The sequence below is a fragment of the Hippopotamus amphibius genome, chromosome 10, assembly GCF_030028045.1.
Source record: "Hippopotamus amphibius kiboko isolate mHipAmp2 chromosome 10, mHipAmp2.hap2, whole genome shotgun sequence".
In the NCBI taxonomy this organism is placed as follows: domain Eukaryota; kingdom Metazoa; phylum Chordata; class Mammalia; order Artiodactyla; family Hippopotamidae; genus Hippopotamus; species Hippopotamus amphibius.
In genome coordinates this window covers 50,032,316-50,048,175 of record NC_080195.1, presented here as the reverse complement: position 1 = coordinate 50,048,175, position 15,860 = coordinate 50,032,316, and the positions used below count along the sequence as shown (strand labels likewise).

At 35.7% G+C, this 15,860-nt stretch overlaps 1 protein-coding gene across 2 annotated transcripts in view; it reads right to left on the bottom strand.

The window, feature by feature from the left end:
• Positions 1–15,860, bottom strand: part of KPNA1 (karyopherin subunit alpha 1) — a 72,587-nt gene that overhangs the window by 43,707 nt on the left and 13,020 nt on the right. The window contains exon 2 of one of the 2 annotated variants that reach the window (XM_057696779.1): positions 5,045–5,178. In XM_057696779.1, the coding sequence (XP_057552762.1) occupies positions 5,045–5,173 (129 nt within the window). In that variant the 5' untranslated portion in view covers positions 5,174–5,178. Of the gene's footprint in view, positions 1–2,915; positions 4,960–5,044; positions 5,179–15,860 lie in introns of those variants that run through there. The other variant, XM_057696781.1, reaches the window with a different exon arrangement.

Here is a 15,860-nt window from a genome sequence, read left to right as displayed (position 1 = left end):
CACTATTTTAAAAGGGATTGCTTTTTTTACTTTCTCTTTCTGATAGTGTGTTGTTAGTGCAACGAAATGCAACAGATTTCTGTATATTAATCCTGTATCCTGCTACCTTGCTGAATTCATTTATTAGTTCTAAAACTTTTTGCCTGGAGTTTTTAGGGTTTTCTATATAGAGTATCATATGCCATCTATGTATAATGACAATTTTGCCTCTTTCCTTCCAATCTGGATACCTTTTATTTCTTTTTCTTGTCTAACATGTGGCTAGGACTTCCAATACTATGTGGAATAGAAGTGCTAAGAGTGGTCATCCTTATCTTGTTCCAGAATTTAGTAGGAAGGCTTTCAGCTTTTCACCACTGAGTATTATGTTGACTGTGGATTTGTCATAAATGCTTTTATTATGTTAACTTCCCTCTATACGTACTATGGTGAGCATTTTTATCATGAATTGATATTGAACTTTATCAAATGCTTTTTCTGCATCTATTGAAGTGATCGCACGGTTTTTGTCTCTTCTTTTGTTAATACAGTATATCACATTGATTTGCATATGCTGACCCATCCTTGCAACCCTTGAATGAATCCAACTTGATCATGCTGTATGATCCTTTTTATGTCATTGATTTCAGTTTGCTGATATTTTGTTGAGTATTTCTGCACCTATATTCCTCAAAGATTCTGGCCTGTAATTTTCTTTTTGTAGTGTCTTTTTCTGATTTTGGTATGAGGATGATGGTGGCTTCATTTACTCTTGGTTGTTTCAGGTAATAGGGTAAATCTGGGCCCTGATACTCCACTTTGGCTGGAAGCAAAGTCCTCATAGTACCCTTTCTGAAATTCAAACTATCCTACTTTTGGCTAATGAGAGCCTGTTCAAACTATCTCCTGTGTCTTTTCAACACAATTTCACATCTTAAATAACTTCCCTGCTTTACATTATGAAAAGACATTATAGGTTCACCATAAACATTCCCTGTCTTTAATGAAGAATCAGCTATTTTTCCAAGGAGCCCTGTTCCCTTGAGAGAAAAATTCTAATAAACACCATCTCAGGGTACTAGGGGCACTCACTGATACAAAGTATTTCATTATTTCTAGGCATTTTCAGGACAGCTGAGTGTGTGTGTGGCGGGGGTGGGGGAGATATTTAAAGAAAATACATAATGAATCCCTACTGATATTACCAATTCAGATTTATATGATTTCTTTGATTTTACATTTCCATATTTTCTTCAGCTAAAAAAAATCAAGGTTCCTAATATTAAATACTTACTTGCTATATTCATATGTAAGAATAGTTTCAGAATAAATATCAGTCTATGATTATAAAAAGAAGTTAAAGATCTGTTTATACTTTTTTGTCCTTAAGATATATCCCAATAGAGGGGCTTCCCTGGTAGCACAGTGGTTAAGACTCCGCCTGCCAATGCAGGGGGTCACAGGTTCAAGCCTTGGTCCAGGAAGATTCCACATGCCATGGAACAACCAAGCCCATGTGCCATAATTACTGAGGCTGCACTCCAGAGCCTGTGAGCCACAACTAATGAGCCCGTGTGCTGCAACTACTGCAGCCTGCACACCTAGAGCCCATACTTTACAACAAGAGAAGCCACTGCACTGAGAAGCCCGTGCACCACAACAAAGAGTAGCCTCCACGTGCCACAACTAGAGAAAGCCTGCGTGCAGTAATGAAGACCCAACACAGCCAATAAAAATTTTTTTAAAAAAATATATATCCCAATAGAGATAATCATACTGCCATATTTTAAAATTTATTAATAATTCCTTTCTATGTGGTTTAACCACAACAAGCATGACATACAGTAAGTGTCCTTTAATTACTTTTATTTATTTTTAAGCACAGGGTCTCTCATTTTAACTTAGGTTTCTTTTACAATTACTTAAAACACTTATATGACTCAAAAATCAAACACAATCACTAAAATTACATCTACTGGTATTGCAAAGTTTATATTCACAGGCAGGTCTTTAATATGGTATGATGGAATTAAAAAAAAAAAAATACAATACCATTTAGATCACAAGGATCACAACAAGAAAAGAGATAAGAAATTACCAGCAAAGGGAAATCCTAAGACTACAGCTATGCAGCAGCAAGCCCACAGGATAAACAATACTGACTGGAGCAAGAGGACAAAAAAAAAGTAAGATGACGGTCTCTAGAGTAAAGAAATAGAAATGAAAATCTGAGAAGTTTAACCAAGTAGAAAATCACACAAAAATAATTTAAAAGAACTGTAGGAAAGAAAGACGGCCAGGAATTTGAAGAAAGCTAAGCAGGTAAAAAATGTGATAATTAACTTTAGGAAAAACAAAGACATATAGTAACATACACATAATTACTCAGAAATGTAGCAGTATAAACCACGCTGAATAGCTGAGAGGTTTAAAGTGGTTTACTTGGGAATGAGACCAAGAACACTGCTGGTTTGGTTTCAAGTATTTTAGGACTATTTAACTTTTTCAACTATGCACATGTATTACTCAGAGACAAACAGGCTGGTTTGTTTTCATCTGCTTCTTTAATCAGTTTTATTAAGAAATAATTGACACACATCACTATATAAGTTTAAGGTACACAGCATGATGGTGTGATTTACATATACTGTGAAATGATTACTACAATAGGTTCAACTAACTCCATCTTCTCATACAGATACCATAAAAAGAAAAAAAATTATCCATCTTTCCTACATATCATACACCAGTGTTAGCTATGGTCATTTATAGTCATATATTATACCCCTAGTACTTATTTACTTTATAACTGGAAGTTTGTACCTTTGGACCACCTTCCTCCAATTCTCCCTCCCCCAATCATCCACCTCTGATAATAAGCCTGACCTCTTTTTTTATGAGTTTGGGTTTGTTTTTTGTTTTTAGATTTCACATACGTGTCTTTGTCTGGTTTATCTCACTCCATGCAATGCCTTCAAAGTTCATCCTTGTTGTCTCAAAAAAATAGGTTTTAAAAAAGACAAAAACAATAATGATTTGTATACCATATACAAACTACATATTGCCTGAAATTGTAAACAAGTTATTCAATGGGAAAAGCTGACTGTCCACAAGTTTTATCACCTTGCTTACTTCACAAGATATTTCTTATAACTAAAAGCATCAATCAAGCCTCCATTCTTTATCAGTATGGCTTTTATAAACTTTTTAGCAGCATTATGTTACCTGCTCACACTGAGTTAGCAAGAGTCTGCTTACTTCAAAATATTTTAACATTAAATGTAAATTTCATCTTTTTTATACATGAAAAATTATAAAACTGGCTCAATCAGAGTGACATCAACTAGTAAAATTTTTGCCAAAAAATAAAATTTAGTTTGGTCTGTCCAATAAAGGTCATTTATACAGTGCTGCCTAAATAACATATATTAAGTGCTAGTCTGTTGCAAGGAAAGCTCTGTAAGGTGCAGTTATCTTTTGTGTACTTGGCAGCGTCAATTCCTGTACTACCCCAGAATCTAGCTGCACAGCTGGCCTAAGCCTGTGACTTTTCCAGATAGATGACTAAGCAACTGTGGAAAGATAAACAGAACCTAAATGAATCTGTATTTTACTGATGTTTACTATTTTACAAATTAGGCGTGAAACAAGCATTGCTGTGATATTAAGAAGTCTGATTTGCTTTACCAGTTCTCCCTACAGAAGATGGCACATATGAAACAACAAAATTAAGATTTTAAATAGAGGAATATTCCACAAACTTATCACAGAAACCTATTAAAGCCCTAGCACAGTTTCAGATCTCATACAATGAAGATGACAGAACTTCAACTACAAATATTTTTAGTCAGATAAGTGGGGTCATACTTGCGACTTGAGAGAGCATCTGCCTTCAGGCAACTGAGTATGAAAAACTTATTTTGTTCATATAAATTTTACAATGAAGTTTAATAACATGAATTCCCTGTCACCAAGAAAAAACAGTATAAAATGAACACTATTAATGGCAGACTGCCATTACTACATCTTCAAATGGCCTTATGCCAAATATAATGCATAGGCTAGTGGTTATATTCTGACCTATACTTGTGTTTGTGTGCGTACATACATGTATTCACATTTACATGTGAATACAAATATGTAACAATGCTGTTTTAATTTCTGAAATTTACCCTCAAAATAGAAGCTAAATAAAAGCTCAACCAAAGAAAAGGTCCCACTTCAAGTAATGTTTATAACAGATTACCTTACTTCTCAGGTATGAAGGGTTCTGACTCATTCACTTGCCTTTTATGGAGCTTTTATAGTGTGGAGGTCAAATGGTCCTTCCAAGCTCAAGTCTTAGCAAAGAAAGTCACCTAAGTGTTCTATCTTTAAATTTCCTTGCCAAAAGTGATGGACCATTTGTCCTAAGCATTTTTAGACAAAGATAAAATGAAGATGAGTCTCAGGTTCTCCTGTGGATGTTTTCAGGTTAAAAAAGATCGAAAATCCTTGTCCTAAATGTCCTTATGAATAATACAGAATTTAGGGGCGAAAAGATTTATTCCTTGAAATTTCGTTTACAATACTACATGATAAAGAAACATAAAGATAGAAAGACACAAAGAAGTACAGCAAACTGCTGACAATTACTGAACCCAAAGGATGGGTTTATGAGGTTCAGTATCTATTCTTTATTTCTATACAAGTTTATAAATTTTCAATTAAAATTTAGAATGAAAAGCAATGTTTTGCTGATCACTTGAGAATTCATTAATAAACATATAAAATCTTAAAGAAGTTGTAACTCTAGAAAAATAAAACAAATAGGCCAAAATATTTAATAGTAGCCAGGAACATGAACACCTGAGAGATTTCTTCATTCTTATATCCTACTTTTCATTACTTCCACTCCCCTACCCCTAAAACATGTTGATTTTATAGTTGGGAGGAGATATATATATATATATATATATATGCACACAAACATATATATTAAACATTATTAAAATAAAGGAAGGTGCTGCCAGGATTAAAATAAAACGTTAAGTTCTTTAAGAGAAATTAGGGGTAAAGGACTTACCTGCTCTTCTCTTTTCTGCTTACGTAACTGCAGTCCTTCTTCCTCCCTCCTTCTGCGCATCTCATCAGGATTCAGGGACTTATTTTTGTAGCTTTTCAGGCGAAAGTTCTCTTTTCCTGGGGTAGTCATGATTTCTACAAAAATAGGGGAGAGGGAGGGAACAGATGAGCTTAACTTACTATAAAGAGCTCTGTTACTTTAATAGCTCAATCTTTTAAACATATACATGCCCAGACCCACCCCACAGGAATGTTAAATGTTTACTTTAACTTTACTAAAGTGTACAATTCAATGTCTTTTAGTGTATTCACAATTATGTGCAATTGACACATTTTTAAACATTTTCACCATCTCAAAAAGCTACTGCTCCTATTCTGGATATTTTATATGAATAGAATATGTGTGACCTTCTGTGCCTGGCTTCTTCCACTTAGCACAGTATTTTCAAAGCTCATCCATGTTGCAGCATATATTAGTACTGTATTCCTTTTTTTTGGCTCAATAATACCCCATTGTATGGAGATACTCCATTATATTTACCCACTCATCAAATGATGGACATTTGGGTTCTTTCCACTTTGGGGCTATTATGAATAGTGCTTCCATAAACATTTGTGGACAAGTTTTTATGCAACCTATGTTTTCATTTCTCTTGGGAGTATACCTACATACTCTGTTTAATCATTTTGGGAACTGCCACACTATTTTTCCAAAGTGGCTGTACCATTTTACATTCCCAACAGCAGTGTACAAAGGTTGCCTATTTCTCCATATCCTCACCAACACTTGCTATCACAACTTTTTTTTAATTAATTGAAGTATAGTTGATTTACAATACTGTATTAGTTTAAGGTGTGCAGCAAAGTCTCACAACTTTTGATTCTTGCCATTCTAATTGGGTAGATGTCTTCTAACATATTTATCTGCCAACTATATATACTACATTAAAAATGTCTATTCAGGTTCTTTGCCCATTTTTAAACTGGGTTATTTGCCTTTTTACCATTCAGCTATAACAGTTCTTTATATATTCTAGATAGAAGTCCCTGTCAGATATGATTTATTAATGTTTTCTTCATTTTATAGGTTCTTTTCACTTTCTTGATAGTCAAATCTACTGTTAAAACACTCTCATGAATTCTGAAGCACCAAAAGTTTTTAATTTTGTAAGAATCCAAAGTAATCTATTTTTTTCTTCTGTTGCTCAATGCTTTCAGTGCCAAACTTAGGGAATCTTAACCTCAGTTTCTTTCTAAGGGCTTTATTAGAGTTTTACCTCTTGCATTTAGGTCTGTCATCCATTTTGGGTTAATTTTTCTATACAGTATGAGGTAAGGGTCCAACTTCATTATGCTGCATATGGCTACCAGTTGTTCCAGCACTACTTAAAAAACTATTCTTTCTCTATTGCAGAGTCTTGATGCTCTTGTTGAAAATCAGTCGATCCCAGATAGTTTTATTTCTCAACTTTCAATTCTATTCCTTTGATCTGTATGTGTATCCTTGTGCCAATTCCACACAATTCCGATTACCATTTTTGTAGTAAATTTTTAAATCAGGGAAGTATGAGTCCTATTTTATTCTTTTTCAAGATTGTTTTGACTCACCTGGATACACTGCTACTCCATGTGAATTTTAGATTTAGTCTGTGAATTTCTACAAAGAAGTCAGCTGGAATTCCAATATGAACTGCACTGGATCTGTAGATCAATTTGGGGAGTATCATCACCTTAATGTTAACTCTTCCAACTCACTAAGATGGTTTTTTTACTTAGATCTTTAATTTCTTTCGACAATGTTTTGTAGTTTTCAGAGTGTTTTACACTTCTTAAATTTACCCCTACATATTTCTTTATACTATTGTAAATGGAATTATTTTCTTAATTTCACTTTTGGATTGTTCATGACGAATCTATGTAAGTACAACTGATTTTTATACATTGATTTTTGTGTCCCACAACCTTGCTGAACTGAACTTGTTTGTTAATGCTAACATGTTATTAGTGGATTCTTTAGGAGTTTCTACATACAAGATCATGTCATCTGCCAGAGACAGTTTTGCTTCTTTCATTCCAATTTTGATGCCTTTTCTTCTTCTTGCATAATTGCCATGGCTAGAATTTCCAATACAATGTCAGACAGAAGTGGAGAGAGCAATCTTGTCTTATTCCTGAGCTTAGGGGAAAGTATCCAGTATCTCACCATCAAGTATATTACCTTTGGAGTTTTCATAGATGTCCTTTATCATGTGGAGGAAGTTCCTTTTTATTTCTAGTTTTTTTCTTTTTTTAATCAGTAAAGGGTATTGGGATTTTGTCAAAAAAAATTTGTATCTATTCCACAGACTATGTAACTTTTTTGTTTTTTATTTTACTGATATATTACATAATTGGTTTGTGAATTTCACATTTCTGGGATAAAATGCCACTTGGTCATGCTGTATAAATCTTTTTATGTGCTCCTGAATTTAGTTTGTATTTTGTTGAGTTTTTCTGTTCACATTCACAAGCGATATTGGTCTGTACTGTTCTTATGATGTCTTTAGCATCAGGGTAACACTAACTTCATAAAATAAGTTGGGAAGTGTTCACCCTCTCAATTTCTGGGGAGAGTTGGTGAAGAATTAATCTTAATTCTTTTTTAAATGTTTGGTAGAATTCAGCAGGCTTGGGCTTTTCTCTGTGGGTAGTTTTATGATTAATCCAATCTCTTCACCTGTTATAGGTCTATTCAGATTGTGTTTAAGTCAGTTTTAGTCATTCTAAAAATGTGTACATTTTACCTAAGCTCTGTAACTTATTGGTACACAGTTGTTCATAAGATTCCTTTATAATCCTTTTAATTTTTTGTAGTTACGTTCCCTCTTTCATTTCTGATTCTAGTAATTTGAGTTTTCTTTCTTCTTTTCTGTCAATCTAGCTAAGGTTTACCAATTTTGTTGATCTTTTCAAAGAACCAGTTTTTGGTTTCCTTAATTTTCTCTATTGTTTTTCTATTTTCTAGTTCATTAATTTCTACCTTATTTTTACGACTTCCTTCTTTCTACTTTGCTCTTCTTTTTTCCAGTGACTTAATATGGAAGGTTATGTTATTGATTTGAGATTTCTCCTTAATACAGGCATTTGTTGCTAGATGTTTTCCTCTAAGCACTGCTTTAGTTGTATTCCCTAAGTTTTCTTAGGCAGTAACTTCATTTTCATTTACTTCAAAGCATTTTCTGATTTCCTTTCTTTCTGACTCACTGATTATTTAGGAATATGTTCCTTAATTTCCACATATTTGTGAGTTCTCCAAATTTCTTTCTGTTGTTGATTTCCAATTTCTTTTCATTGCGGTCAGACTACATCCTTTGTACTATTTCAATCCTTTTTGTTTGTCTTGTGGCCTAGCACGTGGTCTATCCTGGAGACTGTCCCATGCGTACTTAAGAAGATATGTTCTGCTGTTGCTGGGTGGTGATATGTTCTATTCATATCTGCTGGGGCTAGTTGGTTTACAGAGTTGTTTCCTCGTTGATCTTATGCCAGTGGTTCTGTCCATTATTTAAAGTACAGTAACTGAAGTCTCTCAACCATTATTGTTGAGTTGTCTATTTCTCCCTTCATTTCTGTCAGTTTTTGCTTCATGTATTTTGGTGCTATTATTAGGTACATATAACTTTTATCTATCTAGTGGATTGACTCTTTCAGCATGATCAAATGTCCCTCTTTATCTATAGTAACATTTTTTGTTTGAAAGTCTATTTTTTCTGATATTAATATAGCCACTCCAGCTTCCTTGTGGTTGTTACCTGTTTATCTTTTTCCATCCTTATACTTTCAATGTATTTGTGTCTTTAAACTTAAAGTACGTCTCAGGGAATTCCCTGGCAGTCCAGTGGTTAGGACTCTACACTTTCACTGCAGGGGGCATGGATTCAAACTCCAGTCAGGGAACTAAGATCCCACATGCTGCAATGGGGCCATAAATAAATAAATAAACAAATAAAGTAAATAAAGTATGTCCCTTACAGAGAGCACATAGTTGGATCCAGCCTGATAATTTCTGCCTTTTTAATTAGACTGTTTCATCAGTTCACATCTAGTGTTATTACTGATATAGCTGGAGTGATGACTGCTTTTTCATTTTTCATTGTCTCGTCTTTTGTTCCTTCATTACTTTTACTGCTCTTTTGCATTAAGTATTTTCTAATGATGCATCTAAAGTTCTTTAGTGATTTTTTTCACTGTATATGTTTAGTTTTTCCCCCTAGTAGTTGCTCAAGGGCTTACCATACACTTTTCACTTTTCAGAATCAGCTTCAGACTTATACTAGCTTAATTCCAATGAGATATAGAAATGTTATGCTATATAATTCTATTCCCTTTCCCCCATTTTATCATATTGTTGTTATATATGTTAATGTTACATATTCAACAACACAGTTATATTACTTCATCATTTATAGTTATTTCCTTAGCTTAACATAGTTTTGCTCCCACTTACCTCTTCTGAGCTGTTATCAGCAGATACATTTCAAATATATTACATTTCTGGAGGCCCAAGAATACACCACACTAAGTCCCCTAAAAATTTGCAAGTTGTAAACCTTCAAAGATGCAAACCTACATTCACATGTTCAATCACATAAGTTAGTTCACGTGTCTGGCATACACTGTCACGTGCATGCATCCTCTACAAGTGGTTGTGCTTTTGTATACTTTACGGTACTTAATAGAGTGCAGTATCTTTATCTCAAGCCCAGGATGTCTGGAAGTAAGCATAAAAGCAGCAGTGATGTAGCTGGTCCGCTAAGAAGTGCCAAGCGGTAACAACAGAAACAAAAGTGAAAATAATTGACAGTGGAGCAACAAGAGGAAGAAAAAGTAACTGAAGAATTTCACAAAGAGATTCACGATGCAGGAAATGGCAAGGAGATTTTCTTTATTTGAGGAAGCACTGTTAGTTTTAGAGGCACAGGACCCAAACGTAGAATGGTACACAAAGGTTGCAGCAGCTGTTCAAAAGGCAATCCAGTGATACCGTGTCATCTATGACGAGAAAAAAAGAGCTACCCAGACATCACTGGATCGTTTTTTCAACAGCGTACTGAATCCAGCAAGGAACCAGAACCTGTGCAGGAGTGAAACTGCAGCTTGCCCTCTGTCTCCTATTGCTGATGATCCTTCAACTCTACCACCTCCCACCTCCTCTCCCTCCTCCAGTCAGTACCTCTTCTTGCCTGTTCACTGGATGCCAGCCCCGGATGCCAGCTGTTGTACTGTACTTTTGTACTTTTCAAGGTACAGTACTGTAAGATTAAAAAGTTTTATTTTTTGTGGGGCTTTTTTGTGTTAGTTGTGTGAAAAGTATTATAAACTTATTACAGTACAGTACAGCCGATTGTGTTAGTTGGGTACCCAGGCTAACTTTGTTGGAGTGATGAACAAATTGGACTTACAAATGCACTCTTAGAATAGAACTCAATTATATGTAGGGGACTTACTGTATATACATTATTCTACACAACTGCTTTTTTTAATCAGTTTTAAGATTAAAAATACATGGTTATACACTCTCTTTTAAAATTGTATCATTACCTTTACTGGTGCTCTTTGTTTACGTGGACTGAAATTACCAACTAAGGTCACTTGCTTTCAGCCTAAAGAACTTCCCTTAGCCATCTTGCAAGGCAAGTCTGCTAGTAACAAAGTCTCTCAGTTTTTGTTATCTGGAAAGTACTTTACCTTCTATTTTAAAAGATAGCTTTGCTGGGTATAAAAAAATAGGGTTAACAGTATTTGTCTCTGAGTACTTGGAATATATTGGGTTGGCCAAAAGGTTCGTTTGGTTTTTTCCGTATGCTGGCTCCAGTAGTGCGCAGATGTCTTTAACTTCCTTCGAAACAATGTTGTTAGACTGTATTGTGACAGCTGTCATATCAGTGTGCATTTTAAAAAAAACATCAAAATTGGTGAATTTTTGTGTATCCATTTTAATACTGAAGATGTAAGAAAAAAAGCAACATTTTTGGCATGTTATACTTTATTATTTCAAGAAAGGTAAAAATGCAACTGAAACGTTAAAAAAACGATTTGTGCAGTGTATGGAGAAGATGCTATGACTGAATGAACATGTCAAAAGAGGTTTGCAAAGTTTCATCCTGGAGATTTCTCACTGGACAATGCTCCAAGGTTGGGTGGACCAGCGGAAGTTGACAGCAATCAAATAGAACATTAATTGAGAACAATCAATGGTATACTACACGGGAGACAGCCAACACACTCAAAATATCCAAATCAAGCGCTGAAAACCATTTGCACCAGCTTGGTTATGTTCATCGCTTTGATGTTTGGGTTCCACATAAGCTAAGTGAAAAAAACCTTCTTGACCATATTTCTGCATATGATTCTCTACTTAAACGTGATGAAAATGTTGCATTTTTAAAACTAATTTTGACAGGCAAGTGGATACTGATCAATAATATGGAATGGAAGAGACTGTGGGACAAATGAAATGAACCACCACCAACCACACCAAAGGCCAGTCTTCATCCAAAGAAGGTGATGTGTATGTGGTGGGATTGGAAAGGAGTCCTCTATTATGAGCTGCTTCCAGAAAACCAAATGATTAATTCCAACAAGTACTGCTCTCAATTAGACCAACTGAAGGCAGCACTCAATGAAAAGTGACCAGAATTAGTTAACAGAAAACACATATCCATCAGGATAATGCAAGACCACATGTTTCTTTGATGACCAGACAAAAACTGTCACACCTTGGCTGGGAAGTTCTGATTCATCTGCCGTACTCCATCAGACACTGCACCTTCAGATTTCCATTTATTTTGGTCTTTACATAATTCTCCTAAAGGAAAAAATTTCAATTCCCTGGAAGACTATAAAAGGCACATGAACCATTCTTTGCTCAAAAAGATAAAAAGTCTTGAGAAGATGGAATTATGAAGTTGCCTGAAAAATGGCAGAAGGTAGTAGAACAAAACAGTACATAAGCTGTTCAATAAAGTTCTTGGTGAAAATGAAAAACGTGTCTCTTACTTTCACTTAAAAACCGATGGAACTTTTTGGCCAACCCAATATTATTCTACCACCTTCTAGACTCCACTGTTTCTGATGAGAAGTCAGCTGTCATTAAGTAATCAGCTGTTTTTCTCTCTCTGCTCTTAAGATTCTCTCCTTATCTTTGATTTTCAACATTTTCACTTGCAGATTTTCTTACATTAAACCTAACTGAAGTTCTTTGGGCTCTTTGGATGTATATGTAGGTCAGTGTTTTTCAATAAATTTAAGAAATTTTCAGCCATTATCACCTCAAACACTTTTTCTGCTTTTTTTCTCCCCTCCTCTAGTACTCTCATTATGGATACTGTGGTGCACTTAATGGTGCCCTATATTTCTCTGAAGCTCTTTTCAATTTTATTCATTTTTTTCTATCGTTTCCTTGGATTTCTATCAATTTATTGGCAAGTTCACTAATTCTTTCTTCCACCAGTTCAAATCTACTGTTGAGCCCCTCTAATTTTTCACTAGTTATGTTACTTTTCAATTTCAGAATTTCCATTTGGTTCTTCTTTAGAATTTCTGTCTCTTGACTGATAGTCTGAGTTGTCATCATACTTTATTTCTTTAATGGTTTCCTTTGATTCTTGGAATACATTCACAATGGTTACTTCAAAGTCTATTTCTGTTAAATCCAACATCTGTTCCTCTCACAGGCAGTTTCTACTGTCTGCTTTTTCCAGTGTATTAGCCACACTTTCCTGGGCTTTGTTTTTGTTTGCACATCTTTTTACCTTTTTATTGGGAACTCAACATCTTGTATAATATACTCTGTGGCAACTCTGCATACACTCCCCCACTCATGAGGTTTTATATTTTTGCTTGTTTGTTTAGTAACTTGCTGTATTATTTTAAAGAAATCTACTTTCCCATTCCACACCCAGCCCCCTGCAGTGTTAAGCCTCTGATGTTGGTCCTCAGGGGGACATAGCCTGGATATGCCCACAGTCATCTTGCCATAACAGTAATTTGTCAGGACTTGCTTTCCCTGACTACTCCCAGCTATTAATCTCCACTAATTGCCAGTTGACTGCTCTACTGATTTAAACAATGGCTTCAGGCATAAATTGCTCTACAGAGGAATCCAATCAAATTCAGGCTCCTTAGAAGAAAAAGTAGTTTCAGGTCAGTGTTTGACATTACCTCTGTTCCCAGGAAGGCTCTTTCTAGCTCTTATCCCAGTTCTTGCTGCAAACTCAATAGCCTGCAGTTTAGCCTGAATCTTCTTGAATCTACAAATCTCCCAACTGCCTTTCATCACAATCTCCACTGTTTTTCAAAGTACCCTTAGGTTTGAACTTCTCCAACTCTATTGTAAATGAAGTCAGTTCCTTGAGGAAGAGATTAGGAGCTATTTGTTTTATGAATTGCTTCTCTCCCCTACCCCCAAGCAAAATCTCTGAACCAGGGCTCTCAAGACAAGGGTGCAGACAACAGCACACTTTCCTGAGCGACACCAAATTTAGCAACTGAGTATTTGGTAGGGGATAGGTAGCACCCTGAGGTCTTCTCAGCTTGTCTCACCTGACATGAAGCTACCATCTTACAAGATAGAGAAAAGGTGATCTGTTCCCTAGTATGCTCACGAGCACTGTTACCAAGGTAGAGCCTCCATTCCACAAGTGGGGACTGGACAGAAGACAGCACCCTACCTCTCCAACACATTTTCCCAGAACTTAGCTTCAATAGCAGGCAGCTGGGGGCAGGATGAGAAATCCTGATGTCCTGCTTCTCCCAGGAAGAAAACCTTCCCTCCAACTGGAAGCTCTGCATTTACTGTATGCCCTAGGACTATTTCCAAAGCTTTAAAAAGTTGTTCTTTAACAGTTTTCCTCAGTTGTACTAGGGAGCAGGTCTGCAGAGCTCTTATGCTATCAGACTGGAAGTCAAACAGTTATTTTTAAGAAGATGATTCTGATGAAAGCCTGGTTTGAGAATCATTGATTTAGCGTGCTGTGTCACATCATCTATTTTACCTGAATCTCTTAAAACAAAACAAAAAAACCTATAGAGCAAGAAGTATTATTCTCATCCTTAACAGGTAAGGATTCAGAAGGCTCACAGATAATTAAGGTTAAATGAAGTCACTAAGGATGGGGCTCTAATCTAATAGGACTGGTGTCCTTATCAGAGGAAGAAAAACCAGAGATCTCTATCTACACCCACCTCACCCCCCCCACCCCCCACCATGTGCTCAGAGAAAAAGCCATGTGAGGAAACAGAAGGTGGGCATCTGCAAGTCAGGAAGAGAGGCCTCACCAAAAGCCAACCCTGCTGGCACCTTGATCTTGGACTTCTAGCCTCCAGAACTGTGAGAAAATAAATTTCTGTTGTTTAAATCACCCAACCTGTGGTACTTTTTTATGGCAACTCAAGCAGACTAATAAGTATACCCAGTGGTATTTTGTCAGAATGGACTGAAAGAATGGCGCAATGCAGATGAGAATTTACAAATAATTCTGAAGGAATCATAACTGATGGTGCTGAGAAATGACACAGGGAAGAGTTGGATTCCTGAGGCAGGTAGCATTCTGGTTCTGAAATATCACAATATAGCAATAATAGCAACACTGTCCAAATTCAAGAATCAGAAGTTTCAGGTTAAAGGTATAGTAGTAAAGTAACAGGGCAAGACCTGGATAAAGTTTAACAAGACCAAAACTAATTAGACTTTAACTGGAAGCCCAGTTTCAACATGGAGCTGGAAGGGCAACGAATGAAGGAAAGGCAATGTTGGGAACACAGTATACACATACAGAGAGAGAATAAATGGTAAAGCAAATGGGGCAAAAGGTAAAATGAACATTTGGGTAACGTGGATGAAAGGTAAACTGGGGGGCTTTGTAACATTTCTTCTGTAAGCTTTAAATTATTTCAAAAATTTTTTTAAACTACAAAAACTCTAAAAGGAAAGAAATGGTCACACGAATTAATTATTCACTTGCTTTTTATTAAACTGACATAAGAAGCAAGTCCAGAGAAGAGGTCTGGCCTTGAAGCCCTATTTTCAAATTTACTTCTTAGCACCATGATGTAGAGAAGATACTAAACTTTTGTCAATCTTGGCCTCCTTATTTGCACTATGGAGATAATACCTTATAAAGTGAAGAGAAGTAACACATGAAAGCATACTTCCACTGTCTGGCCCATATATAAATCACACTTGATATTTGTATGATGAAGAAATGGCTATAAATAGTTCTCAAGGTTCAAAAAAAGATCTCATCTGACTAAACTGATCAGGGTTGGCTTCATAGAGAAGATGGTGTTTCAGCAAGGTTGTGAGGGATAGACAGGATTTCATCAGTTGAAGCTAAAAGACCCACAAAACAGGGAAGAGTACAAAATAAGGGCACAGATGTTAGAAAGATCAATGATGAGAACAGTAGTCAAGTCTTGTCTGATTAGAGAAAATGTTCTTTAAAAGAGGTAGGTACACATGAGAAATGCAAAAAGGCTTCTTGGTTTTCGTTTCCTTTCTTATTTGTTTGGTTAAATTTTGGTAGCCAAGAACTCACAAATTACTCCAACATTCTAACAATTTCTATCATTCATACAGTGCACTTGTGTCTTTGAATTTCAAAACATTTCAAAAAAAAAAAAAATCCAAACAGTATGGACGGGTATAAAAGGAAAAATGAAAGTGTACCTCCCCCACTGCTTCCAAAGGTAACCACCATCAAACTCTCTGTATATCCTTTCAAGAACTGGTTACACAAGCACACACATATCCTTTTGGTTATTATGGTATACTGACA